Raw genomic sequence first — 26,844 nt, 5'->3', positions numbered from 1 at the left:
CTCTCTAGCTGTTGCCCTGGCTGCCATTCCCTGAGTGGGTGGGTCTGCGAGCGTTCTAGGACTTTGGTGGCTCTTTAGACAAGCAGACCCTGCTGAGAGACCAGCATTTCTTCCTCCACCCCAACTCCCACTTGTTTGTACATTCAGAAGCAATGAGGCTTGATTTTCCCTCGCATTAGGACCGTGAGCTGTGTGGTCTGGTCAGGAGCTGCGAACGCTCCCCAGTGTCCCTCCCCACTTTCTAAAACATGTGACTGAATTTCCGCTGGCCTGCCACTACCTCCACTGCTGCTTCCACCACACCACGTCTTTTCTGCCCCTGCTCCACCCCTCCTACCTGTCTGGATGAGTATTTCTTCTTTATATCTTTGTTTGTTGGACTTCCATGCAGCTTGATTTTCTGGAACTTCTGTTTGTCTCTAGTTTTGAGGTAGTTGTAGTCCTTCTTAGTTGTGGAGGGAGACCCATCGTTTCTGTCTAGGCCTCCACCTTGCCGGAAGTTCTCTGATTTTTTATTGTTGGTGTACAGAAATTACTTTGATTTCTGAATGTTGACTTTATACCCCGCTATTTTGCCCAATTCACTTAATACATCGAGTAGTTTTTTAGTGGACTCAGTAGGGTTTTCTATGTACATATTATGTCATCTGCAAATAATGACAGTTTTACTTCCTCTTTTCCAATTTCTATGCCTTTTATTTCTTTTTCTTGTCTGATTGCTGTGAACAGAACTTCCAAAACTATGTTGAATAGGAGTGGAAAAAGTGGACTTCCTTGTCTTATTCCTGATCTCATGGGGAATGCTTTCAGTTTTTGTGCATTGAGTATGATGGTGGCTTCAGGTTTCTCCTATATGGCCTTTATTATGACAAGGTATGCTTCCTCTATTCCCATTTTGCTAAGTGTTTTCATCTTAAATGGGTGTTGTACTTTATCAAATGGTTTTTCAGCATCTATTGATAAGATCATGTAATTTTTGTCTTTCACTTTGTTTATGTAGTGCATTATGTTTATTGATTTGCAAATATTAAACCATTCTTGCATCCCACTTGATCGTGGTGTATGATCTTTCTAATGTGTTACTGGATCTGGTGCAAATATTTTGTTGAGGATTTTAACATCTATGTTCATCATCGATATTGGCCTGTAGTTTTCTTCTTTGTTGTATTTCGACCTGGTTTTGGAATTAGGGTAATACTGGCTTCATAGAAAGAGTTTGGGAGTCTTCCTTCTTCTTGGATTTTTTGGAACAGTTTGAGAAGTGTAGGCGTTAGTTCTTCCCTAAATGTTTTGTAAAATTCACCTGTGAAGCCATCCAGTCCAGGACTTTTGTGTGCCAGGAATTTTTTGATTACTGCTTCAATTTCACTCTTTGTTATCGGCCTATTCAGGCTTTCTGCTTCTTCTTGACTCAGTTTTGGAAGATTATATGTTTCTAGAAATTTGTCCATTTAATCTAGGTTTCAAGTTTCTTGCTATACAGTTGTTTGTAGTAATTTCTTACAATTCTTTGTATTTCTGTGGTATCAGTTGTGATTTCTCCTCTTGCATTTCTGATTTTGTTTATTTAGGTCCTCTCTCCTTTTTTCCTGATGATCCTACCTAAAGGCTTGTCAATTTTGTATATCTTTTCAAAGAACCAGCTCCTACTTCCGTTGATCTTTTAAATTATTTGTTTGGTCTCTATGTCATTTATTTCTGCTCTGATCTTGATGATTTCCGTCCTTCTTCTTGCCCCAGGCTTTGTTTGTTGTTGTTGTTCTAGTTCTTGTAGCTGTAGGGTTAGATTTCTTATTTGAGATTCTTCCATGCTTTTTAGCTATGCCTGTATTGCTATAAACTTTCCTCTCAGGACTGCTTTTTGCTGTGTCCCATAGGTTTTGGGCTGTTGTGTTCATTATCATTTGTTTCCAGAAGCTTCTTGATTCCTTCCTTGATGTCATTGTTAAACCATTCATTATTTAATATTATGTTATTCATTCTATATGAGTTTGAAAGTCTTTGAGTTTTTTCCTTGAGATTGATTTCCAGTTTCAAGGCACTGTGATCTGAGAAGATGCTTGATATAATTTGAATTTTCTTGAATTTGTTGAGGTTCGTTTTATGTCCTACCATGTGGTCTATCTTTGAAAATGTTCCATGTGTACTTGAAAAGAATGTGTATTTTGCTTCTTTGGGGTGAAAAGTTCTCTATATATCAACTAATACCATTTGATCCAGAATGTTATTTAATGCCTCAGTATCCTTGGTGTTTCTTTGCTTCGAAGATCTGTGCATTGTTGACAATGGGGTGTTAAAGTTCCCTACTATGAGTGTGTTGCTGTTGATATCCTTCTTGTAGTCTTCCAAGATTTTCCTTATATATTTAGGTGCTCCTATGTTTGGTGCATATATGTTTACCAGGGTTATATCTTCTTGATGGATTGTTCCCTGCGGTATTATGAAATGCCCTTCTTTCTCTCTTTTTATGGCCTTTGCTGAGAAATCTGTTTTGTCTGATATAAGTATCGCTACCCCAGCTTTTTTTTCCATGTTCATTTGCTTGGAATACTTTTTTCCCTATCCCTTCACTTTCAGTCTGTATAAATCTTTTGTTTTGAGGAGTGTCTCTTGTACACAGCATATATGCGGGTCCTGTTTTCATATTCATTCAGCTACCTATTTCTTTTGATTGGAGCATTTAATCCATTTACATTTAAGGTTATTATTGACAGGTATTTATTCATTTCAGCTTGTACCTGTGTTCCTTTCCCTCTCTCTTTTTTTTCTCTTTTTCTTAAAGCATTACCTTTAGCATCTTTTTTTCGAGCCCTGGCTGGTTTAGCTCAGTGGATTGAGCGTCGGCCTGCGAGCTAAGTGTCGCTGGTTCGATCTTCCAGTCAGGGCACATCAGAGAAGGAAAACTCTGACTCCAAAAAACCTCCGCTGCCTTGCGGCATACCCCTTTAGGGGAAAGGCTAAGGGAGTAAACCCCGACAGAAAATCCGGAGCCGGAGTCCCTAAGGCGGTTTGACGTTGTAGTCAACACCGGCAACTCCTGCGGCGCACCTGAAGCCAAGCTGTATTGACTCCGTCTTTCCCTTGGACCCTTCAGCTGCGAAGAGAGGGGGGGTCTGCTGCATGGGAAACAGCAGACCCTCCATATTACCCTGCCCAGGCTCTGTAGCTTCAGCGTCATCGCAAGATGTCGATTCAACACGGGAGGAGACAGATACCATGTCACTCCCGAGTCGGACTGCACAGCCATTCTCGGCGGTGCAGATGGACTCTTAAGAAGCTACACCATCGTCTCTCGAGATGGAAGGCTGCTGACGACGACGACGACCTTTAGCATCTCTTGCTCTGTTAGTTTGGTGGAGATGTACTCTTTTAGTCTTCCTTTGGGAAACTGTTTCTACCTTCCATGTTGAAAGAGAGCCTTGCTGGGTAGAGTAGTCTTGGTTGTAGGCCTTTGTTTTCCATTGGTTGGAATATTTTTTGCCATTCCCTTCTGGTTTGTAGTGTTTCTGTTGAGAAATAAGTTGATAGTCTTATCAGAGCTCCCTTGTATGTTATTTGCTGTTTTTCTCTTGCTACCTTTAGGATTCTCTTTGTCTTTGAATGCTGCCATCTTAATTATGATGTGCCCTGGATTGGGCCTTTTTGGGTTCATCTTCATTGGGACCCTCTGTGCTTCCTGGCCTTGCATGACTTTTTCTCTCATCAAGTTAGGAAAATTTTCTGTCATCACTTTTTCAATCAGCCTTTCTATCTCATGCTCCTCTTCTTCTTTTATCCTTATGATACAGATATTGTTTTGTTTCATGTTGTCCTGCAGTTCTCTTAAACCCTCTTCATTCTCTTTCAGTCTTTTTTCATTTCATTTCATTGTCTGGGAATATTTTTCTAAGTTGTCCTCTAACTCACTGATCCTATCCTCTGCTTCGTTTAGCCTGCTTTTGATTGATTCTACTGTGTTCTTAAGTTCAGAAATTGTATTCTTCATTTCTTCCTGGATCTTATTGATAGTTTCTATGTCCCTTTTTATGTTGGTGTAGTTCTCCGTAAGTTCCTTGTAGCTTCCCTGGAGTTCTCTGTAGGTCTCCTGGAGTTCGTTGTAGTTTTCTTTGAGTTGTTGAGTTCATTGAGCTTCCTCATTACTATTGTTTTGAATTCCATGTCTGATAGTTTGCTTGCCTCTATTTCATCTACCCCTCCTTCTGGGATTTCCTCTTTTCCTTTTGGTGGGGTGTTACGTTATTCTGCCTCCCTATTTTGAGTGGCTGGTCTTGTTTGTTTCTGCTTCTTAGATTGATCTCCTTTTAGTTTCTGCCATTGTGGTGTGACCTTCTGTGGTAGGAATCTATGTGATTCAGTGTTGCAGACTCCTTGATGTCCTTAACTTGATGCTTTTGGGATGCCCTGTATGCCTTTTATTTGGACTCTCTAGTAGTATTTGGTTTGTTTGTTGTGTTGCTCTTTGATGGTTCCTTCCCTTAAATTAGCTGACTGAGAGTCACTCTGCCCACTTATGACAGTTGTTGAACTGCCTCTGGCTGATGTCTCTTGGAGGATAGTAGGCTGCTTATGAGATTTCTCCCATAGCATTGAGATTGAGTCTGCCCTGGAATCTGGTCTGCTGCTCCTCCCGTTTTTTCTCCAGAACCAGTGCCAATATTTTCCAAACCTCCTCTAGTTCATTTCACCTTCTTTCGGTTGCAACCGAGGTCGAGCATGGCAAATGTGGTTTTTCCTGCCAGCCAGCAGGCAGGTCGGTGCGAGGGCCAGGGTGAGAAGGTGTTCCCCTGTGCTGGCACGCAGGTCGGGGGTGTTCTCCCACCCTGGCTGGGGCTGCACAGGCTGTTGATGTTCCCATGCCGGCGGTGGGTGGCCCGGGAGCATTCCCTCGCACTGGCTGGCAGGCGCACAGGCTGGTAGCAAGCCCCTGTGACAGGCGGGTGCTTGGCCGGGAGTGGTGGATGTGGGGGCTGAGTGCCCCCTGCAAGTGGGCTCCTCCATGTGTTCCTCAAGTATCTCGCCCTGCCCCTAGCCTTTCCTCCCTGATTTGCAAAAAACAATAAATTTATTTTAAAAAGAAAAGAAGATAAAGAAAACAACAAACCACAAGAAAAAAAAGAATGCTGCTCCCAGCGTCTGAGAGCCAAACATCACTTGGCCAACTCCTAGCTCTGCTGGCGGGCACAGCCTGGATCTCCACCTCTGACTGCTCTCAGGGGAGATAAAACTTTGTGCTCCTCCAGTCGCTGCCTGGGGAGCCGACCCACCAGACCTAGCACCTCTCCCATGTCCCCTCTGTGAACCTCACCAGACAGGCCTCTCAAAGTCAGCCTCCTCCACCGCCAGCAGCACCAAGGCTCAACGTCTGCCAGTATCCAGATGTTAACAGATGCTCTGTCCACATTCAGCTGAAACTATAGACCAGTTTCTGGAGCAAGCAAGGGCAGCCCCTCCTCACTTTTCCACCATCTTCTTGCATTCATTATTTTCAATTCTTGTTTCCTCATATTGTACTGGTTCACTGTTCTTTTCCTCTTTATATTCCAAATCATTGATTTGAACCCCGGTTTCCTTCCCTTCACCACTGGTTTTGTGTGGATTTTCCTTCGTTTCATTTAGCATAGCCTTCACTTCTTCCCTTATGCGTTTGCCATACTTAAGCATATCTTTCAAGTCTGTGATCATCTTTATCACCAGTGTTTTGAACTCTCCATCTGTTAGGTTGGCTGTCTCCTCGTTGCTTAGGTCTCCCACTGGAACCTTGATTCATTCCCTCTTTTGGACCATAATTCTCTGTCTCCTCATCTTGATGGGCTCTTGTGTTAGTTTGCCTCTGTGTCTTAGGTAGAGCTGTCACACCTGTTATGTTGTAAGGGGTGAGCCTCAGGTATTTGTCTGGATGGCTGACCTGTTTCACCATGTTTTGGTGCTGTATGTGGGGGAAGGGTCTGAGAGGGAACAATGTGGCTTGCTCAGCCCTCGCCCCTTTTCCAGGCACTTCTCCCACTTCTGTATGGAATTGGTGCCCTTCTAGCTGATGCCCTGGCCATCGTTCCCAGAGTGGGTGGGTCTGTGGACATTCTAGGATTGTGGGGGCCCTTTAAAGAAGCGGACTCTACTGAGAAACTGGCAATTTATTCCTCCGCCTCAACCCCCACTGGTTTGCACAGTCAGAAGCAATGAGACTTTATTTTTCATGGCGCTGGAACCACGAGCTATGTGGTCTGGCCTGGTGCTGGGAGTGCTCTCCAGGCGTCCCTCCCTACTTTTTAAAATGTGTGACTGCACTTTCCACTGGCCTGCTGCTGCCACCACTGCTGCAGCCACCACACTGTTTTTTCTCTGCCCCATACTCTGCCCCTCCTACCTGTCTGGATGAGTATTTTTTCTTTTATCTTTGTTTGTTGGACTTCCATGCAACTTGATTTTCTGGAACTTCTGCTTGTCTCTAGTTTTGAGGTAGCTGTATTCCTCCTTAGCTGTGGAGGGAGATTCAACATGTCTGTCTAGGCCTCCATCTTGGCCAGAAGTCTCAGACTGACTCTTTACTCCCTCCCCGAATATGCCACTTCCAGAAGCCGTGGGTGGCTCCTGACAGGGTTGGGGAACTGGTCCCTGTGTTTCAAAGAGGGATAATAATGTCCTGTGTAGGGAGTGAAATACCATTCTGTCCCCAAACCCAAGGATTTATTACTGTGAGTCCAAGAATTTAAAAATTAATAATCATGAAAACAGCAAGTACTGTTAGGAGCCAAGCACTGATCTCGGGCTCTCACACAAACTCCCCCATCTCACCCCCATCTGACCCCATGGGGCAGCACTGTGACATTCCTCAGGCCCGCACATCTGACCAGTCTGCCACACAGCCCAGACAGTGGCCAACCAAGCAATCTGAAAATATCTTGGCACTCTGGGTCCTGCTTAAAGCAAACATCCCAGCCTTCTGGCTACACTTGCACTAGAGTCCACTCTTACATGTGACACCCTGTGCTATGGCGGTTCCTTCAAAACAATCCTATGAGGTCAACAGTTTGCCATGAATGAATGAGGATGCTGAGATAAAACAGCAGCCCAAGGTATGCAGTATTGCATGCCATAGCCAGGGTCTGAACCTTACCTATCTGATCCCCAAGTTCAATGCCTTACCAACCTTACCAGGAAGGAAAGTCTCCCACCAAGGACATTCTAGCTTGAGTCATTTCAGCAGTGGGGTTTACCTGCTGCTCACAAACCCATGCTCCTGTCCTTAGAGGAGGTGATTGCCACCCCAACACTGACGGGCTTGTGTGTGGGCAATTAGATCCATGAACACACCAAGTGGGATATTATTCCATGGTAGATATTTCACCACAAAATAATTATACTCCATAATGCTGCTAATAAATCAAGCTAGACAAATGACTGATGTGTGCTTTATCACCTTCATCTTAAATCAGCATCTTGGGGCTGGCCTTGGGCTGATGGTCAGCCTTCAACACTGCCTTAGTGACTCCAGGAGCTTAGGCATATGCCACTGCTCTGCAGATGAGGAAATCAACATTCATAGAGAACCGTCCCTTGCCCAGAGAACAGCAGAGGTGGGATGTAGTCCCTGCTCCAGGATCCACACACAGGGTGACAAAACTGCCTGGCTGAGCTGGGGGACTGTGCTCATGGAGATGGGAATCCCATGTTATGGGCCTGTGAGCAGGTAAGGAAGGCGCTGCTTCTCATTTGTCCATCAGAGGGCACATTCGGTGTAAGCAGAAGAAAGAGGAACAGGGCCTGAGTACCTAGGAAGCATTTTGAGATGAGTAGGGGAGGAGAAGGGTCTGCAATGACAGAGAACTCCAGAGGAGAAAACCTGGGCATATGGAAGAATGGAGTGAGATGGGAGTGTGGTAGGTAATGGTAACCCCAACACTGTCTAATGCCCAAAGTCCTGGGTACCTTTTCCTGAGCACCTGTTCAGTTTGACACTGCCCTGGAGCCTGTGCTGATGTGGGCAGGGCTAGACCAGAGGGGTGACCTCAACCCTCTCTCTGGGGAACAGAACTATAGGGCCTGCTAAGAGCCTTAGGGTATTACAATAGATAGTCAGTTGGAAGGGCAGGCCATGTGGGAAAGAGGAGGGGGCAGTGGGGCTGCATGCAGGTGTGTTTGGATCTAGGGGTGCCCAGTAGACTCCAACCAGCTCTCCCAGATGTGCAGGCACCATGTCAAGTGTAGGGGAGGTAGGCTGAGGGCTGTAGCACCTCCAGGCTTCCTGATGGCAGATCCTGCAGCCTCCCCCACCACTGATCCTGATACTGTAGACAATCAGGGAGCACCAGGGTGTCTCCCCCAATGGCTAAGATGGTGCAGGGGAAGGTACTTACACTGAGTGAACCATGGCCTAGAAAGATGAATGGATAGGGCCTGAGCACACAAAAAAGCTAGCAAGATAGTTGGATAGGGAAAAAAGCCATTCCCTCCCTATCCCTATAATTGCAGGCTTGAGCAGGAAGATGAGATGGTCTTGAGATGTAAGTTCACCATTCTCCCAGGTTGCGGCATCAGAATAAAAACCTTTTTCCTTTTGCATCAGTGCCTGTCTCATAAGTTTGTTTTCATTGTGGCAGGCAGCCAAACCCACTTGCTCAGTTACAAGGGTGCACCCCACTAGGACCCTAAGCCCCCCAACACTGGGGTCTTGACACTACCAAGCTCAGTCAGCTAAAGCCTAGTCTCAGTGCCCCACCCCCATGCCCCTTGGCCTTCCCTTACCTGCACAGACCCAAACCCAGGCAGCCATCCTCAGGGACAGTGAGGTTAGTGAGCTTTGCACATTTGTCCACCCATTCATGTGAGGTCCAGTAGGCATGAATTCCCACTCAGACCTGTAGGGATGGATGTTGGGGGAGGGCAGATTTACCCAATGGGAGGAGGGGATTCCTGGACTTTGGGACCCTGTGTAGGCTCTCTCAGGCCACCATATCTATCCACCCTAATGACATGCCTATAAACTAGATTGGTTTACCCACACACTTAAGACCCACCTCCAGTGACATCAGGTACTCCAGAAAACCAGTAGTATGAACCCTTCCTCTCTGTCATCTTCCTGTACCTTCCTACCTCTTGCTCGCCGGCACACACTGCTACCATTAGCCCCTACTCCCCACCCCCGACTCCCCACCCACAGGCTAAGGACAGACTTGGCCCAGACTGTCCTGCATGACCAGCCATGATTTCTCCCTTGACATGACTGGCTTAGAGCAGACATGGAAGCCACCCTGACTGATGAGACTCAGCCCCCAACTGAGAGCCATGGCCAGCCTCCCATCGAAAGCTCAGGAAGGCCACTGACACTGCTGGTTACTGGCCTAGGTGAAACACTGCTGTCTGAAACTTGCTTGTGAGAGCCAGGCCTGCTCTGCCCTATGTGGGCATCTCTGCTACCTAAAGAAGAGAAGAGGGAAGCCAGAGCAGCTGGGTTGCAGTGGGTACAGTGGGCTCCCATGCCTGGGTTTAGGCTCCTGCACAATGATTAATGGCCTGAGAGAACCTGGGCCATTAACCACTGAAGGCCTCAGTTTCCTTGTCTAAAAGGTATAGAAGCTGTAACCAGAAAGTCTCTGAAGCCTTCCTGGCTCTCACCACAGATGCCAAACCGTGTCCACCCCAGCCACTAGAGCCAGATAGAAGGGCAATGGGTAGGGAGGAGCTGCTTACCCGCTCCACAAGGCCATGCTTGTGCTTCAACTTGTACACTCGCAGTCTGGGCAGGAAGCTCTTGGCATAATTATTATCCTCCAACCCATGCAGCAGGATGCCATGGAAGGCCAGCCGACACATGTTGGTGTGAATGTCTGCATCCAGCCTGGAACCGATCACCAGGCACAGCCGAGGGCAGGTGATGGGCTTCTCAAACTCTACGAGGGCCCACTGCTGCTGGGGATAGTGGCCTTCTGTGGCCTGGCCCCTCTTCTCATTGGCCTGGCCACTGCTTGCTACCGCTGGCACCAGATCCTTGCAGAGGTACTGTTCCTGGAACAGGTATTCTTTGGAGAAGTCGAAGGTGTCCAGCACAGGCTCGTGGTTAAAGTTGTCAGGATCAGGGCTGAAGAACATCAACTGGCCCATGACCGTCTCATGGCCCACTGTGATGTGGAACTTGGCCTTGGTCTGCAGGGGTGCCCGAAAATATGGAATCTTCTCCACGGAGATAAGGGCTGCATGGATGGTGTGCAGGGACTCAGGGGCACACACCAGGCCACGTTCCAGCAGCTTGGGATCAAACTGAGTGACACAGATGCCTAGTCGGTCTCCCTGCATGGCCGAGGTGACAGGCATGTGGAACATCTGCATGGATTTGACCTTCTTTACAACCTGGTCAGGAGAAAAAGACAAAGCCCATGAAACCCACAAGCCTTGAGGTTGAGGGGAAGGGCTCTAGCTGGAGAAATCGCTGTCCCATGCCACCATGTGCCAATTGAGGGGAAACTCTGGGGCCAGACTCCCCTTGGACACAGTAGACTCTACCTGGCAAATGTAACGTCCAGGTCCACAGGGCACCTAGTCCAGGATATGGGCAGTGGTCACGGCAGTGAAATCCTGCACTACCTTAGTTTCCTCCAATCTTCTAGTCTCTACTCCGCCCTAAGCTCCATTCCCACACTTCTTTGCCTTGAGCCCTCTGTATAGGCTTGCCACCCCATGCAGAATGGTCCCCAGTTCCTCAGCCTGCCAACTTATGCCCATCTGTCTTTAAAAGCCCAGGCCGAACACTGCTGCTCTGGGAAGTTTTCCCATACTCCAGTGGGTAGGATCTGTTGCTCTCTCTGTGGTGCCACCTTAGCCCCTCTGGGTCACACTTAGCCTGCTGTGCTATCATGGCTTAATCGGTACCCATTTGCTTGCTAGCCTGTGGGCTTCTTCAGGACAGGGCCACTCTTCATTCATCAATACACAGATCCTGGCTGTTTGCTAGGTTCTGTTTTAAGGGTAGGAATAGAGCAAGGTCTGTTATTAAAGAGCTTAATATCCAAAAAATCATAAATAAACATATTAATATATTAACTAAATGTATATTAACATAAATAAAATAAAAAATGTTATGTGTTTAAATATATATATAACTAATATATATGCATATTATATATAACATGCTATAGAGAAGGCCTGGGGTCAGAGGAGGGTCTGGCTTTTTTAGGTCAGTGGTCAGGAAAGACCTCTACAGAGGCAACGTGAGAACTAAGACCTGATCGTAGGAAGAAGCTATGTGAAGCTTCAGGAAAAGTTCTAAATAGGGGAACCAATAAGTACAAAGGCCTGAAAGAAGGGCTTGGTGAAGTTGAGAAATAAACAAAGATGCAGGAGGGACTCAGCAGGGAGGGCGAGTCGGAGAGGGCAGGCAGATGGGGGAAGTCACCCAGGAGTTTAGGCAAACCTGATTTTATCTCTGCTTCTAAACCACTACACAAACTCTACACCAGGCAGATTTCTGTACCCACAGTTTGTAAATCAGGAACAGACATGGAACAGGCTCTAACAAATGTTCGTGAAATGATGTTCCTACTAAGATCCACTGTCTCAGAGGTGAGATGAAATCATGTTCATGGATTTCTGCTTAGCAAAGCAGAGAAATGTATAATATATTTCAGAAAACCTGCTATCAAAAACTATTAAACTAAAGACAATTTTGACCTTCAGTTCACAAACATCTCTGTCTACAAAGTAGGGTGTGTGGAACACTTTTTTCTCGCTGGATAAATGGAGAATGCTGTGTTGACATCAGGCCCAGGTCCCTTCTTGGAGAGCTATAATACTCAAGTGCTTGTTTAAAGATCATTGACTGCCTAACCAAGAGGTCAGGGGGCAGAGAAAGTGAGCAGCACAGTGTCAAAACCCAGAGCCAAAATCAATCAAAAAGAAATATAAAACATCTCTGAATTGGTCTGTAAGGGGCAAAAGGAAACTTAAGAGTTTTAGGAATGCATCTCAGAATAACTGGAGAATAATGAATATTATCTTACACTAAGATAGGATCTGAATTACAACTCTTCCCCCAAGACCCGCAACAACCCAGAGTCCTGCCCTCTCCTCCAGGCCAGCTTTCTAACACACAGGTCTGATGACACAATGCTTTGGCACCAACATGTACATGGGCTCCTATATTCTACATCTACTTTCAAACCTTTTGGGTGTACCTGTTATGAACAAGATGCTTTGGTTGACTGAACTCCTATGAGGAACCACCCTCCCACTGAGTGACACTGCTCAGGGTTGGTGGGGGCTGCCACAGCCCCCAGCATCCTCTTGGCTTTCCAAGCTCCTCTGCCTTCACTGGAACCTCCCACCACCAGGCCCACCTTACAGCTCTTCCTGCCCCATGTTCTCCCCACCCTTTAACCACAGACAATGAAAGTTTGAAAGTTCATTGTACACACCATGGTTCTGTATGTCTCTGCCCTGGGTCCATGAAGCTCCTTCTCCCTGGGACTTCTTCCACCTGGCAAATTCTCATCCGTCCCTAAAACCCCAGCTCTCAGGGCACCTCCTGGGAGGGTTTCCCTGCCCCTTCTGGAAAGAGCTGCTTACTAGCCTCTGGGACTCCGAGCCTGACTTGTCTTTGCTGGTTGATGGCCCTCGTCAGCCCACCTCCACGTACTTATTGATTTAAATGATAATATAATAAACATCCACAATGCATGATCTACCTAAGACTCAACATTACCAAGAACTCTATATCTCCATGTGCTCCCACCCCACCTACCTCTTCCACCTGCCCCAGCTGGAGATAACCACTCCCTTAAATTTGGTGTGTTGCATTCCCTTTCGTTTTATATACATCTGTATATGGTAGCACAGTATTCCCTCACTTACCACGGGTATTATGTTCTAGACCTCCCTGCGAAGTAGGAACCTTACATTTATTCTACTCTTAAACCTACATAACTTTAACAACATAGGTATACAGTACTGCAAAATCCCACGATATAGCAAAAAATCTGTGATAAATAATTAAATATAATATTTTTTAAAATCTCACGATACAGTGAGGCCGCGGTAAGTGAACCGCAATACAGAGAGGGACTACATAGAGACTGACTACATACGTAGGACATATGCCTAACCAATAATTTGCTTTGTTTTGTGAGTTGTTGGACTTTGACTTGGCGCCTGTGTTGGCAGCACCTGTGGCTCTCCCACTGCTAACGTGGTACATCACATGGTATGCACAGACCACGATCTAGTCACCTATAGATGCTCACTTGGGCCATTTCTAGTTTTTTACTGGAAAATGCCAATATGGATTCCTTCTCACACAAGAATTCTGCTTGGTGCACAAAGAAGGGGTTCTGGAGGACACAGGCCATGGACTAAACTGCTTGGTGCCAGGGGGAGTGAGTGTCCATCTCTGCTAAAGTGCCAATGTACCTTCTACAAGCAGGGCCAGAGACAGGTGATGAATACACACTTTCTCCAACATTTGACAGTGTCGGATTTCTTAATTTTTGCCTATCAAATTTGTATCAGCTTCCCTTCTAAGTCCTTAAGTCAGGGGCCATGATCTACCTCCTGCTGCATCCTCAGTGCCAAGCACAGGAGGCTGCTGAAAAATCCAGTACCTCTGAAGAGAATGACTGCCCCTGATTCTGGAGGAGAAATTCCCCTCGTGGCAAAAACATACCTGGCAGAGAGCTGAGCTAAGATTGCAGACTTGCTGAGAGACACTGAGAGAAAGCAGCCAGAGCCTAACAGCCCCACACCCACCCATCAAGGTGACCACCAAGCAAGGCTTTATTCAAAGCATGTTCTCTTGCACAGGGCTCATGTTCTTAGGGCTGAAATAATAAAGAATGCCTTAAGAGGGCACTGTGCAGAGAAGAAAGAATAATACCTGTGCAAATCAAGATTTGAAGGGCCTAGACAGGAAATTGTGAAACAGAATAAAGGTGGGAACAGGGTGGTGTGACACTACTGTGGGCTCTTTCAGGGTGCATACAGACAACATTGCTACATGGAGTCATTGGAAAGCCCTCATTCTGCCAAAATACATTTCAAGAATACAAAATTCCATCTAGGACCTGAAAAATATAGAAAAGTAGATAGTTTTACCAGCATAAGAATGGGGAAAACAGACTTTCCTTTCAGTCATTTATTTTCTACCCGTCACTTCACCAACTCACTCACCAAACGCAGGAGTGGGCAAAAGTAAGTTTATAGTTGTGAGTATGCAAAGCATAGTTTATTCTTTTATTATTTATTAATTATTGTATTATCTATTTATAGTACAACTATAAACCTACTTTTGTCCATCCCTATATTTATTAATATCTGTGTCAAGTGGCTGAGACACTGTATGTGCATTCACTCAACACATACTAAGTTTTTCTCATGTACTACGCCCCAGTATGATAGAGATGAACAGAAAAGACACAGTTTGGGTCCTATGCTTGGGGGAGGGGGAATCAGGCATTAATTAAATCATCAACTAATAAATCCAGAATTAAAAAAAAACATGGGGAGCTGCTATTAGAGAATAACTGGAGGGTCTAATTCTTCCTGGGTGGTCAGGGAGGGCTTCTCTGAGGAGGTGGCACTGAAGCTGACATGCTGATGAGAAGGAACCACCCACAGGTACTCCAGGCAGAGGAAAGGGCGGAGTGGGCCTACACCACTCAGCTGGAAAAGAATGTGGCCTGTTTAAGACTGAAAGACAGTGAGGCTGGCTGAGTGGAGTGGAGTCAGGTTGGACACACAGGCCAGCCACCTTCACCTTGTGAAGGATAATAGGAAGCAGAGGAATGATACCTTTGAATGTGCACTTTTAAAAGATCACTTTGACTGCATAGTGTGGAGAATATGAGTAGATTGGGGATGTGGAGAAATAAGAAAGAAATTAGCAAGGAAGAGACTCAGAGGGTTCTTTCTACAGTAGAATGATGGGATGGGGTGACAGGCTAGATGTGGAATGAGAGGCTGGCACACACAGAACTCCCAGATTTCTAGTCTAAGGAACCACCTCACACTAAGTGGGAAAGAATAAGGATGAGGTTTCAGGAGGGACAACTGAGAGTTCTGTGAACCGATGTCTGCGAGAAAGCTTGAGAAAAGATATCTGGAAGCTGGAGTTCCAGAAGAGGTGAAGTTTGGGAGTTGGAAGAAGACTAACAGACCTAAATGTCTTCTGGCATTTCCACCTAGATATCTGGTGGCATCTCCAGCTTATTATGTCTAAGACCTACCTCTTTTGTTCCTGTCCTTTTCAGAAATGGCAGCTCCACATTTCTAGATGCTTAGAGAAAAAACATGGTTCCATGTTGGCTTTCCTTGGCTCCCTTGTATACAAACAGTCATCAGGTGATCTAGTAGGCTTGAACTTCAAACCAGACCCCAGCCCTTCCCATTGCATCTGATGCCTACCCTGGTCTTAGATTCACCGGGCTTTAATTATTATTCCACCCCTTGCAGTACATTCTACACAGCATGGCTTAAGCATAAGATGACATGACACTGGAGTTTTGCCTCCAAACTCTCCTCTGGTTTCTCACCTCACTCCGAAAAAGCTAATGTCCTTACTATGACCACAAGGCCCTACAATCATCCCATTATTTCTTTGACTTTATTTGCTGTGATTCCTGACCTCCACCCATGTTCACCTCACTTCAGTAACATGAGCCTTCTTGTTTCTTGTTCCCTAAACATGCCAAGCATGCTTCTGCCTTAGGGCGCTTGCATTGCCTCCAACTGGGATGCTCTTCCCCCAGATATTCATATTTCTTTTTTTCTTCATTCCTTTGTGCCTCTTTATCAGAGTCCATCCTTGATGCCCCAATAAGAGACAAGACCGTGGTACCCCCATTCCCCTCTATCTTCTCTTCCTTGTTTTATTTTACTTCATAGCACTCACCATCACCTTACATGTATTTGTTTACTGACTGCCTCTCCACGTTGGAATGTAACCTCTATTAACAATGAGGGCTTTGTTATTTATTTATTTCCATTTTTATTTCCAGTGTCCACACACTGCCTGAAAAACAGGAGACCTCAATACATATTTGTGGAATAAATTAACGGAGCCATGGATAGGTTGCAACATTGTCCCTGCCCTTGGAGAATTCCAGTCCGAGTCTGGGATCTATACATCCACAAAGGTCCATTGAGAGATATATACCCACGTTGTGGGGACAGGACTGGCCCTGAGACTGGGTGGGCAGTTAAGAGTTTCCATTCAACCCCCAGGATAAGGAGGCTTCCAAGCAGTGGAGAAGCAGTGCTGAGGCTCACCAAGGCCCCAGGTTTCCCTGGCAGGGTGCAGTTAGAATGGCAGCAGAGAAAGATGGGTGGCAGAGTGGGAGGCTCACTGTTCCTTGCACCTGTCAGAGTGAAACAGGAAAGGACCACTCGGCAGGCCCAGTCCCTGAGTCTGGCTCCCCACAGGGCATAGCTGTCTCTTCTTCCTGTCTTTGCCCTATCTCTGTTACCAAGCACTTCTGGGAAAGGGAGGAATGGACCCCGGAAGGGAGGTATGGACGGAGGGAGAAATACATCAAGCAAGCAAACAATTGTTAAAACCCAAGTTTGTGCTTGCTAAGCAGTTTGGTCCTTTTTCTGATGAACAAAGAAGCTTTACCATCTTCTGGGTCAGTTATTCTTCATAAAAACCCTATGGGGCAGGTCAATATTTTTACATTCAATTTTATGGATGAAGAAACAGGTTTTGATGTCTCCAAGGTCACAAAGCAATAGGCTGAGACTTGGGACAATAAACTGTGGGACAAAAGGCAGGCCTGACATTCCATGGCCCTGTCTTCTGACCAGCTGAGCAGAAACTGGGCCATGGGCTGGCTAGAGCTGTGGGTTTTGGGTGATGGACAATGTAGATGACCCCAAGGCATAAACCCAGAAAGATGGCTCTAGAAAAGGAGCAGAGGGAAGATCCCTTACCAGCCACTGTGAGAGGAGCCCTTCTCAGGCATGGAATAAAGCCAGAAAATTGTCAGCCTGTCATGAGACTCAAGCTGGCAGAAGCAGGGGCAGTCCAGCCCTCTTTCCTTCTGCCATCAGCCGCTGCCGCTCTCCTGGCCAAGGTCAGCAAGAGCCTCCTCATGGCCAAGCCCACCGAACTGTTTCAGATATGACTTCCTTGATGTCTGTCTTTGGGTAGTACAATACCCCCAGCACAGGGCAGATACTCAGTAAATGTTCACTGACTGAGCAGATGAGAGAGCACTGAGCCCTTTCTGTCTGCTCCCAGGCCAGGTACTTTCTCCAGTCTTCTGAGCAGCTGTAATTTAGTTTTCCAGCATTCTGAAGATTCTGCAGGACACAGTGCCTAGAAGGACCTGGTCTCTCTTTCTGGGGCTACTGAAAACCTACAGTGGAAGTAATCTGAAGTGGGAATTATCAAGAGTTCATCTCTGCTTTTCTTAACACATTGCATGGAATAGTGAACACCCAACAAATGCTCCAATGGACTTTATCATGTCACCATGTGACTCACCCAGAGATAAAGAAGACACACACTCCACATTTGCTGGATACCTGCCCTGTAAGGAAGCTTCATAGACCTAGGTCCATATAATTCTCCTAACAACCTTTGAGGTGGCTAACCATGATCTTACTTTATAGACAAGAAAACTGAGGCCCCAGAGGTTAGGACATGTATCTGCAGCATCTGGATGCTGGACAGCATCTGCCTGTCCTGGGAGCCTATACTCTATTATTCTATCACATCATAAATAAATATCTACTCCACCACAGAGACCCCAAACAACATACAATAACCACTGTGAATTTCACTCGCCTGCAGGGCCTTTGGCAGCATTCCTTTTGTAGAATAAGAAATGGATAGGGCCTGCCCTGACTGGTGGCTCAGTTGGTTGGAGTGTTGTCCTGTACACCAAAAAGTTGCAGGATTGATTCCCAATCAGGGCACATACCTAGGCTGCAAGTTTAATGCTCAGTCAGGGCATGTCTGGCAGGCAACTGACTGATATATTGATGGTTTTCTCTCACATCAATGTTTCTCTGTTTCTCTCTCTCACCACCCCGCTTCCTTCCTCTCTCTCTAAAATCAATAAACATATTCTTAGGTGAGGATTTTAAAAAATTTTTAGAAAATGGACAGGCCCAACACCATCACACAAACTAAAGGACAGCAGTGTTTGGGGTCCTCCTGACATTCTAGAGAATCAACAGATGCTTGAAAGAAGTGGGCAAAACCTTATGCCTGGCAGTCTTCTTGATGTGCAGAACTTTTTGTAATGATGGCATTGGCTGTAATGAGATTGGACCTCTATTATCCATTATCATTCTATTAATGAGCTTGAGAGCTCCTGGCTGTGTCAAAGGTGAGGGGTGGGGCCTTGCAACTTCATTTTACTTAATAATAACGTAAATCAAAGAAGAAAAGAAACACACAAGATTTAACACTAATAACCTTACAGCAAGATCAGTTACTTCAATTCAAAGAGGTTCAGACCGAGTAGGGAAAATGAGATAAGCTTTTAAAGATCAATCTATGTCTGGCTCTATCAAACTTAATAAGGTTTCAATTTGGCTGCTCTTATTTCTCCCTCTTCTTCAAGCTATATACCGATAAGACATCCCCCACCTAATGCCTTAACTGCATCTTGCACAACAAAGCCTCAAGGAGATAGCAGCGTGGGCCCCTGGGGGATGCCAGTGATTCCCCTGCTGCTTTAGATCCTAACTTCCCTGGCACTCTCTCTGGGGATGCAAGAGTGGAACATCAGATGGGCCTTGGAGGCTCAATTTTCATCTACTTATTTTTTTCAGAGCAATAAAAGCCATTCAGAAAGGTACAGGAAATCAAATGATATAGTAACTACCTTTTGTTTCCACCACCTGGAATTGACCACCAAGATTTTGTCAATCATGTCGTTTTTGTCTTTTTTTAAAGATTTTATTTCTGTGTTTATTTTTAGAGAGAGGGGGTGGGAGGGAGAAAAAGAAGGAGAGAAACATCATTCAGTTGCCTCTTGCCTGTACTCAACCAGGGACCTGGCTCACAACACAGGCATGTGCCCTGACCAGGAGTCAAACCAGCGACCTTTTGGTCCTCAGGCCCGCACTCAATCCACTGAGCCACGTGAGCCAGGGCAAATTTGTTATTTCACTAGATTTTACCAATTGCTCTGTGAAGTAGTGCAAGAAAAGACCTCTTCTTAGACCCTTACTAGCATTTGGTTTTGCAGGCTTTTCAATTGTTGTCAAGCTGATAGATCACTTGGCGGAAGGGGTGATATGTGCCCGGGGCAGGGAAGTGACAGGTGGAGGTCGGCACAGGCCTCTCCCTGCTGCTGGTCATCCCCTTGGGGTCACAGCCCTCTGGGCTCTGGTGCCAAAAAATGTGATCTTGGCAGCACTTGAGACACTTTTCCTCCCACCTGGCCTTGTCTCCAGGGAATTGTATAGGCTGACTAGATGTGGGATCTGTCCTATGCAAAAATTCCACTGGCACCTCAACAAAAAACCAATTGTCCCACGGGAGAGAAAAGGAGGAGCTGGGGAGACCTTTCTCTCAGAAATCCCTGCTTAGCAATGAGAAATGCCCCCAATGAAAAGAAAAAGATGGTCTTAGGAAGTCTGGAGTCCCAAAGATACCCAAAGATCCAATTCCAGGCTCAGGGATGGGACGGAGCTTTGCCTATGTGTCTATCTGCTCTAGTCCCTCCTTCCTGCCCCAAATACCCAGGCCGGGCTCCTGGACAAAGGGTGATGATCAGTGTTACACAGGGCCCACATACATCTTCCCCACTTGTACTTTTTCCATCCTCCCTAAGCCCCTCAGCTCCAGGACAGTTCAGGTCATCTGCTTAGAGTCTTGGAGCACCCTATAGTGTTCCTCACAGCACTCACAGCACCTTATCATAATTTCCAATAGGTACTTATGTGCTCCATTGTTTTCTGCGGAGCTCCCACTCCAGGTCGATGAACAACTACTGTGGGCAGGCTGGATTTATTTTGTTCACTTATGATCCCTGCATAGTGCCTGCCACATGGTGGGCACTCAAGGAGGAAAGGAATGGATCTGGTTTCCTACCACATGGCCTGCTGAAGGTCCCTGCCTGTCCATGGTGCCCTCACAAACAAACTGTGGTGATTAACCTCCCAGTCATTGTAACAATGAAGGACCATAAAAGCGACAAGGGGCCTGCCTGCCAGGAAGCTTTATGTTCCTGCTCCCAGCCTCCCTCCACACATTTGTCATCATATAAAACTTTAAATTGAGTTACACCAATGTTTGATATTTCTTTTTCCTATAAGACTTGGGCTTTGTTTTTAATGATATTCCTGGGCTTTTTAGGGGGTACGGAATCCTTGGGAGGCAAGCCAAAGGAGTCAGCACTGTCTTCAGGGCTAGGCCCAGAAAAACGGTCACTGTGAAGCAGTGATCACAATTACAACACACCTGAGAGCCCTGAGTCTGAAGCAAAGAACCCAAACAAGCCTGGATCTCAAAGGGGCAGATCCAGGTAGACAGAAAGGGGCCACAGTCCTGAGGCTCCCCTTTCCTTCAGTAGAGCTTATCAAAGCCACATTGCCCCCTACATAAGCACACACCTTCCCCAGGGTCCCCTGCTTCCAGGTGGGCACACTGGGCCCTTCACTCTAGCTCTGAACTTCGAGAAGTTTTCTAGTGTTTTCAAGCCTATCTCTTCACCAGTAAAACGAGGACCCTATGTTCTAGGCTACAGGGATTCTGTGAAGATATAACAAGGAGGCATGTGCCTAGTACCTAACAGAAGACTTGGTGAGTGCCAGGCCCTCAGTGAACGTGGTGGCCCCAGACACCACCCTTATCCACACTGCAGCCTCTGGCTTCCTTCTCATCCTTCAAGTTCCCATAGCCCATAAGCTGGCAAATCCTGGAGTCCACTTGACTCACACCCAGTCTCTTCCCATTCAATGGGTCTCATTTCTTGCTTAGATTTCTACAATAGTCACCCCTTCCCTGTGTTTCTTCCAGGCTATCTGCCTAGTACAGAGGCCAGGTCACGCAAGGCCCTTGGTGCTTACTCCCTGCAGCATCCAGCCAGACTGCCTCTCTAGCCTGACCACCTTCACATCTGTGGAGGGCTGTCTGGAGCTTTCAGGTGGGCCACCAGGACACTCCATGTCCCTGTTCCCACTCACCCTCACTGAGTGCTCTTCTGCTCACCTTTCACAGTGGGCATTCTTTAAGGGCCATCTCTATTGTCATCACTAGAATTCTCTCAGCTGGGTTTAACTCAACACATTTGGGTAGCACCTGCTATGAGGCAGGCTCCATGCTCAACACTGGGGACATGAGAAGCCATGGCCCTTACCCTCCACTTGCTCACAGGGTGTAGGAGCAGATATGTAAAGTGCTACTGAGAGAACATGGCATGTTGAGTGCCATGAGAGAGGGGTTCAGAGAGCCAGGTGAGGGGAAACAACATCTGAATTGGGTTTGGAAGAATGATGCCATGTAAATGAGCTCGAGAGAGAAGGGACAACACAGGGGTGGGGAGGGGGAGTGCAAGAAGGTGCCAGGCAGGTGTGGGCAGAGATCAATGAGGTGGGGCTCAGAACAAGAAGATGCTGAGGCAAGGCTCTGAGGGGGTAGGAGCCCCATCTTGTCCATCTACGCATCTCATCTTGACAAGGTAGGGCCTGCTAATAGAGAAGGGACTCAGGAATAGCTCATGAAACTGAATTCCAGGAAAAACAAGGGTGGGATTTTTACTCCTTGATACCTAACAGGGAGAAACACACACCTTTGTGCTAAGTAAGACGATCACTGAAGCACAGGCAATAACCACAGAGACTGGACAGCAGTCTGAGGGCTCATCAGTGGGACAGGTGATGAGCAGTATGAAATGTCCACACTAACGAACACATGCAGTGGTCAGGTGGTGTAGCAGCTCTGTATGTAGGGATGAGGTGAGATCTCTAAGACCAATAATGGGCAAAACAGAAAAGTGCAAAAACCATGACATAATGTCAAACATTTACAAAATGGCATTATGTATTTTTATGGAGATATAGATATGTATGTAATGCATACAGAGGGTTTAGAATGATACACTCAAAAGAAGGAACAGGCATCTGCTATACATAGGCAGCAGGATGAGGTATGATGCAATGACCCCCTTTTCCTTAATTGAAAGTTTCACTTTTGATACAAGAAGGCCATGAATTAGTTATGTAATTAAAAAATAAAAAAACAGATCTTCTAGTCAATTAAATCTAATAATAAAAGGTTCCAATCAATTCAATCAATAAAGACTATCTTATACTGAGCCAGACTCTGGGCAAGAGAAGTGGAAGATGGAGGTGGACTGGGTGGGCAGGGCAGCTGGAGACTTCCTAGTCTATCAGCTCAGTGTCCTAACCATAGACTTGAGCCTCCTCGCTAAGAAACACCCTGAAGCTAGGGACAATGGACAAGGAACCAGAGGCCCTGTAAGTGATGTCTGGTCCAACTTATACTCTCCATATGGGGAAGTAGAGGCAACTCCGGGCGAAGCAGCTGGCACAGGATGGGAAATTCTTGCTCCTCCTGGAACCTATGGAAATAGCCATGCCACCTGCCAGGCTGAGGAAAGAGATAGCACAAGTCTCTGGGCACTATGAAATAAAAAGGAAAAGTAGCAAAGTATGAGGTGCAATAAGGGAAACAGTCTCAACTGTTCTGAACATTCCCAGTATAGTGCCTAGCACAGCAGCTGGCTAGCAGGACTAACAGCCCTAGGCCAGGCCCAAGAGTCAGGTGCTCTGAAGACACCAAAATAATCTGCCCCAAACTTGAGAAGATCCACACTAACTCCACCTCAGTGCCCAAAGGCAATGGCCTATTCCTCATGCAGTCACCTGGAGACAAAGACAAGCTCCCCACAACCACCATATCCCCACTGCCACTTGAGATCATGCTGGTCCAACCTTTATGAAAGGACTAATTGCTTCTAAATACATTTCATGTCTAAGAATCGCACTTCTCAGAAAGTCTACAAAAGGCAAAGATGAGTCACTCAAATATTCACCTCACTCTTCCTTATGAGAGCCAAAAGATAGCAATAAACTTAGCTGCCCAACAGTAGAGAAATGACAATACACAGTGGAGGAGATGCTATGTAAGTAATCAAATATATGAAGCAATTTTAGGAGCCTAAAAACAGGTTTTTTCTATAATATTGAACAAATAATCAAGGTTGCCTGTGGGTGATGGGCTTCTTGGTGAGGTATTTTCCCCCTAGTTTCTTCATAGTTCATAAAAATTTCTAAAGTAATTATTTATTGCCTTGACTTATAGAGAAAAGCTTTGAAAAAAACTAAATTAGAAACAAGAGAAAGACCATTCCACCAGTTCACCGTGATGTGTTATCCCTACAGAAAGACCATTAGATAGATTCTCTCCCCAACTAAATGCCCTTGCGTAGATTCCTGCAGGCATCCCACCAGGCTCTCCATGTCATTCTGTCTGATCCTCACAATTGCCCCCCACCTCGAGGTAGGTATTGCCATCACTGTTTGACAGATGAGGAAGCACAGTCAGCAACCTGCCCAAGGTCACTCAGCTGGTAAACAGTGAGAGTGGACACAAACCCAGCACTGCCTAGCTCTGAAGTGTGAGCACAGCAGCCAACGGCAATATCTATGATGGCACAGAGGTCTGGCCCCAAATCTGAAGCAAAGTGAGAAAGTGGTCACAAAGATGACTTGAGTGCTGTCAGCAAGGTTTACCACCTCTGCCCCCAGAGGGAACAAAAGGGGTGTCTCCTTTCTTTCCCAGGAATAAAAGTCTGCAGAAACCATAGTATATGGGCCAGCAGCAGCTATGGTACTGAGGTCCACCAGGAGGAACTGAAGAGTCATCCTCTCCAGGAGAAAGCAGGGCTGCAGAAGAGAATCTAGGGGTTTAGCTTTGCCCATGATAAGTAAAGCTGCCTCTGAATGGCCTTTGTCTCTCGGGAAGTTGATTTCCCACCCATGCTTTCAGGCTTCTATATTTTCTTGAGAAGGTTCTCTGTTTTCAAAAGAGGTTGCTTGGTTACTTTTATCCAGTGGTGGTGATCATTCCTTGAATGTGGAAATGCTGAAGATCACTGAAATTGATGATCCAGTATCCAGAGGGTGGAGGAGTAAGTGGAAGCTAAAATAACCTCCTCCCAAGACCAATCTGGAATTACAACTTAATTGTGGAGAAATCATCCAGAGTAACCAACTGAACACTAGCTGGAGAGAAGCCTTATAACCATGGACAGACAGAAGAGGTTGCTTCATCACATGACTGGTAGAGTGAGGAGGAGATGCGAGAGGGCTGGCTGGGCTCCCATGGGTGGCAGTTGAAGGTACGGAGAAATATTTCAATGGCTGGCGGTTCTGCCGGAGAAGGGTGAGGTCTAAACCCCAAGCTTGTCTGTCCAGCCTACATTATCAGAGCCGAGAGTAAACCAGAAACTATCTAGCTGTGAAAAACGAAAAGCCACAGGTTTTTTTGCCAGTCTGAGAGAGATGGCTGAAGACACTGAGAGACTTTCTGAAAGGGACAATGCACAAAAATACATTGGTACCCACATACCCTGGGCTCCAGCAGAGGGAGGGTAGAGTGGACGAGAGACACTTGAGGAGAGTTTTGGGTGGAGGCTTTGGAAAGAGAACTGAAAGAGCAGCCGACGGGATCTCAGTGCTGACACATCCCCCATACTGCAGGAGCTGTATTGCTCAGGCTTACCACTCCTCTCCAAGTGGCATCAGCCTGACGGGGAATAATGGCCCCGCCCACAGGAATTACTCTGCCCTTCTGGAGGCGCTTAAGCCTGACTGCTGATCACAGATTGACTAAATTAACTAAAAGAGACAAACACAGTGAATCTCTGTTAGTCTCAAACAGACTGCCCAGATAGGGACATGATCTGACATCACCAGGGGTAGATCCAGAAAGAGAAGATGATAAAAACTAGACATTACTGAGATGAATTCCACATTGGTCTTCTTCATGATTTGAGTTATTCTCTCTCCTGCATAACTTTTTTTTCTCCCCCATTTTTCTAAAGGTATATTTTCTTGATTATGTTGTTACAGTAGTCCCAATTTCTTTAACCTTTAAACCCCTCTTCCCAGAACCCACCTTCCCTCCAGCAATCCCACCACCCCCACTTAGTTCATGTCCATGAGTCCTGTGCATAAGTTCTTTGGCTTCACCCTTTCCTATATTATTCTTAACTTCCCCTTGTCTATTTTGTACCAACCAATTTTGCTTCCTAGTCCCTGCACCGTTTCGTCGTTTCTCCCCTCCCATCTCCCAGCTTATAACTCTGCAAATGATCCCCATACCTATGATTCTGTTTCTGTTCTGGTTGTTTGTTTAGTTTGTTTTTGTTTTTATTTTTTAGATTCAGTTGTTGATATATGTGAGTTTGTTGTCATTTTAATGTTCATAGTGTTAATCTTCTTTTTCTTAAATAAGTCCCTTTGACATTTCATGTAATAATGGCTTGGTGATGAACTCCTTTACCTTTACCTTGTCTGGGAAGCACTTCATCTGCCATTCCATTCTAAATGATAGCTTTGCTGGATAGAGTAGTCTTGATTGTAGGTCTGGCTTTTCATCAGATTGAATACTTCTTGTCAGTCCCTCCTTGCCTGCAAAGTGTCTTTTGAGAAATCAGCTGGTAGTTTATAGGCACCCCTTTGTAGGTAACTCTCTGCTTTTCTCTTGCTGCTTTTAAGATTCTCTTTATCTTAAACCTTTGGCATTTTAATTATGATGTGTCTTGGTGTGGTCCTCTTTGGGACTAGCTTGAGACTCTTTGTCCCTCCTAGACTTGTATATCTATTTCCTTCGCCAAATTTGGGAAGTTTTACTTCATTATTTTCTCACATAAGCTTTCAATTTCTTGCTCTTCCTCCTTTCCTTCTGGCACCCCTGTGATTTGGACGTTGGCACTTTTAAAGTTGTCTCAGAGGTTCCTAAGCCTCTCCTCATTTTTTAAAATTCTTGTTTCCTCATTTTGTACTGTTGACTGTTTTTTTCTTCCTTATGTTCCAAATCATTGATTTGAACCCCGGTTTTCTTCCCTTCACCATTGGTTTTGTGTGGATTTTCCTTTGTTTCATTTAGCATAGCCTTCACTTCTTCCCTTATGCATTTGCCATACTTAAGCATATCTGTAAAGTCTGTGAGTATTTTTATCACTAGTGTTTTGAACTCGATGTCTGTTAGGTTGGCTATCTCCTCGGCGCTTAGTTCTCCCACTGGAACCTTGATCCATTCCCTCCTTTGGGCCATACTTCTCTGTCTCCTCATCTTGACAGGCTCTTGTGTTTGTTTGCCTCTGTGTCTTAGGTAGAGCTGTTGTACCTGTTATGTTGTAAGGGGTGGAGCCTTAGGGATTTCTCAGTACAGGATGACCTGTTTCACCACGTTGTGACACTTTGTGTGGGGGAGGGGTCTGAGAGGGAACAATGCCTCTTGATCAGTACTCGCCCCCTTTCCAGTCACTTTTCCCACTTCCGTATGGGACTGGCGCCTCTATAGCTGTTGCCCTGGCTACTGTTTCAAGAGTGGGCCATCTGTGGATGTTCTAGGACTATGGGGGCCCTTTAAACAAGCGGATTCTACTGAGAGACTAGAAGTTTCTGCCTCCACCCCAACCCCCACTGGTTTGCACAGTCAGAAGCAATGACGCTTTATTGTCCCCAGTGCTGGAACCAATGAGCTGTGCGGTCTGGTCTGGTGCTGGGAGTGCTCCCCAGGTGTCCCTCTCAACTTTTTAAAATGTTTGACTGCGCTTTCTGCTGGCCTGCCACTGCCGCCACTGACACCACTGTTGCCACCAAGACATCCCATTGGCTCCGCCCCTCCTACCTGTCTGGATGAGTATTTCTTCT

At 46.0% G+C, this 26,844-nt stretch overlaps 1 protein-coding gene across 6 annotated transcripts in view; it reads right to left on the bottom strand.

The window, feature by feature from the left end:
• The window catches only part of EEFSEC (eukaryotic elongation factor, selenocysteine-tRNA specific), a 387,397-nt gene that overhangs the window by 67,544 nt on the left and 293,009 nt on the right, over positions 1–26,844 (bottom strand). For all 6 annotated transcript variants that reach the window (XM_090285918.1, XM_090285916.1, XM_090285915.1 and 3 more), the window contains one exon: positions 9,688–10,344. In XM_090285918.1, coding sequence (XP_090142044.1) covers positions 9,688–10,344 — 657 coding nt within the window. The remainder of the gene's footprint in view (positions 1–9,687; positions 10,345–26,844) is intronic.

Source organism: Furipterus horrens, unplaced genomic scaffold (assembly GCF_987537825.1).
Source record: "Furipterus horrens unplaced genomic scaffold, mFurHor1.1.pri manual_scaffold_8, whole genome shotgun sequence".
Classification (NCBI taxonomy): domain Eukaryota; kingdom Metazoa; phylum Chordata; class Mammalia; order Chiroptera; family Furipteridae; genus Furipterus; species Furipterus horrens.
The sequence above is the reverse complement of the archived record's forward strand: the minus strand, read 5'-3'. Positions and strand labels throughout refer to the sequence as shown.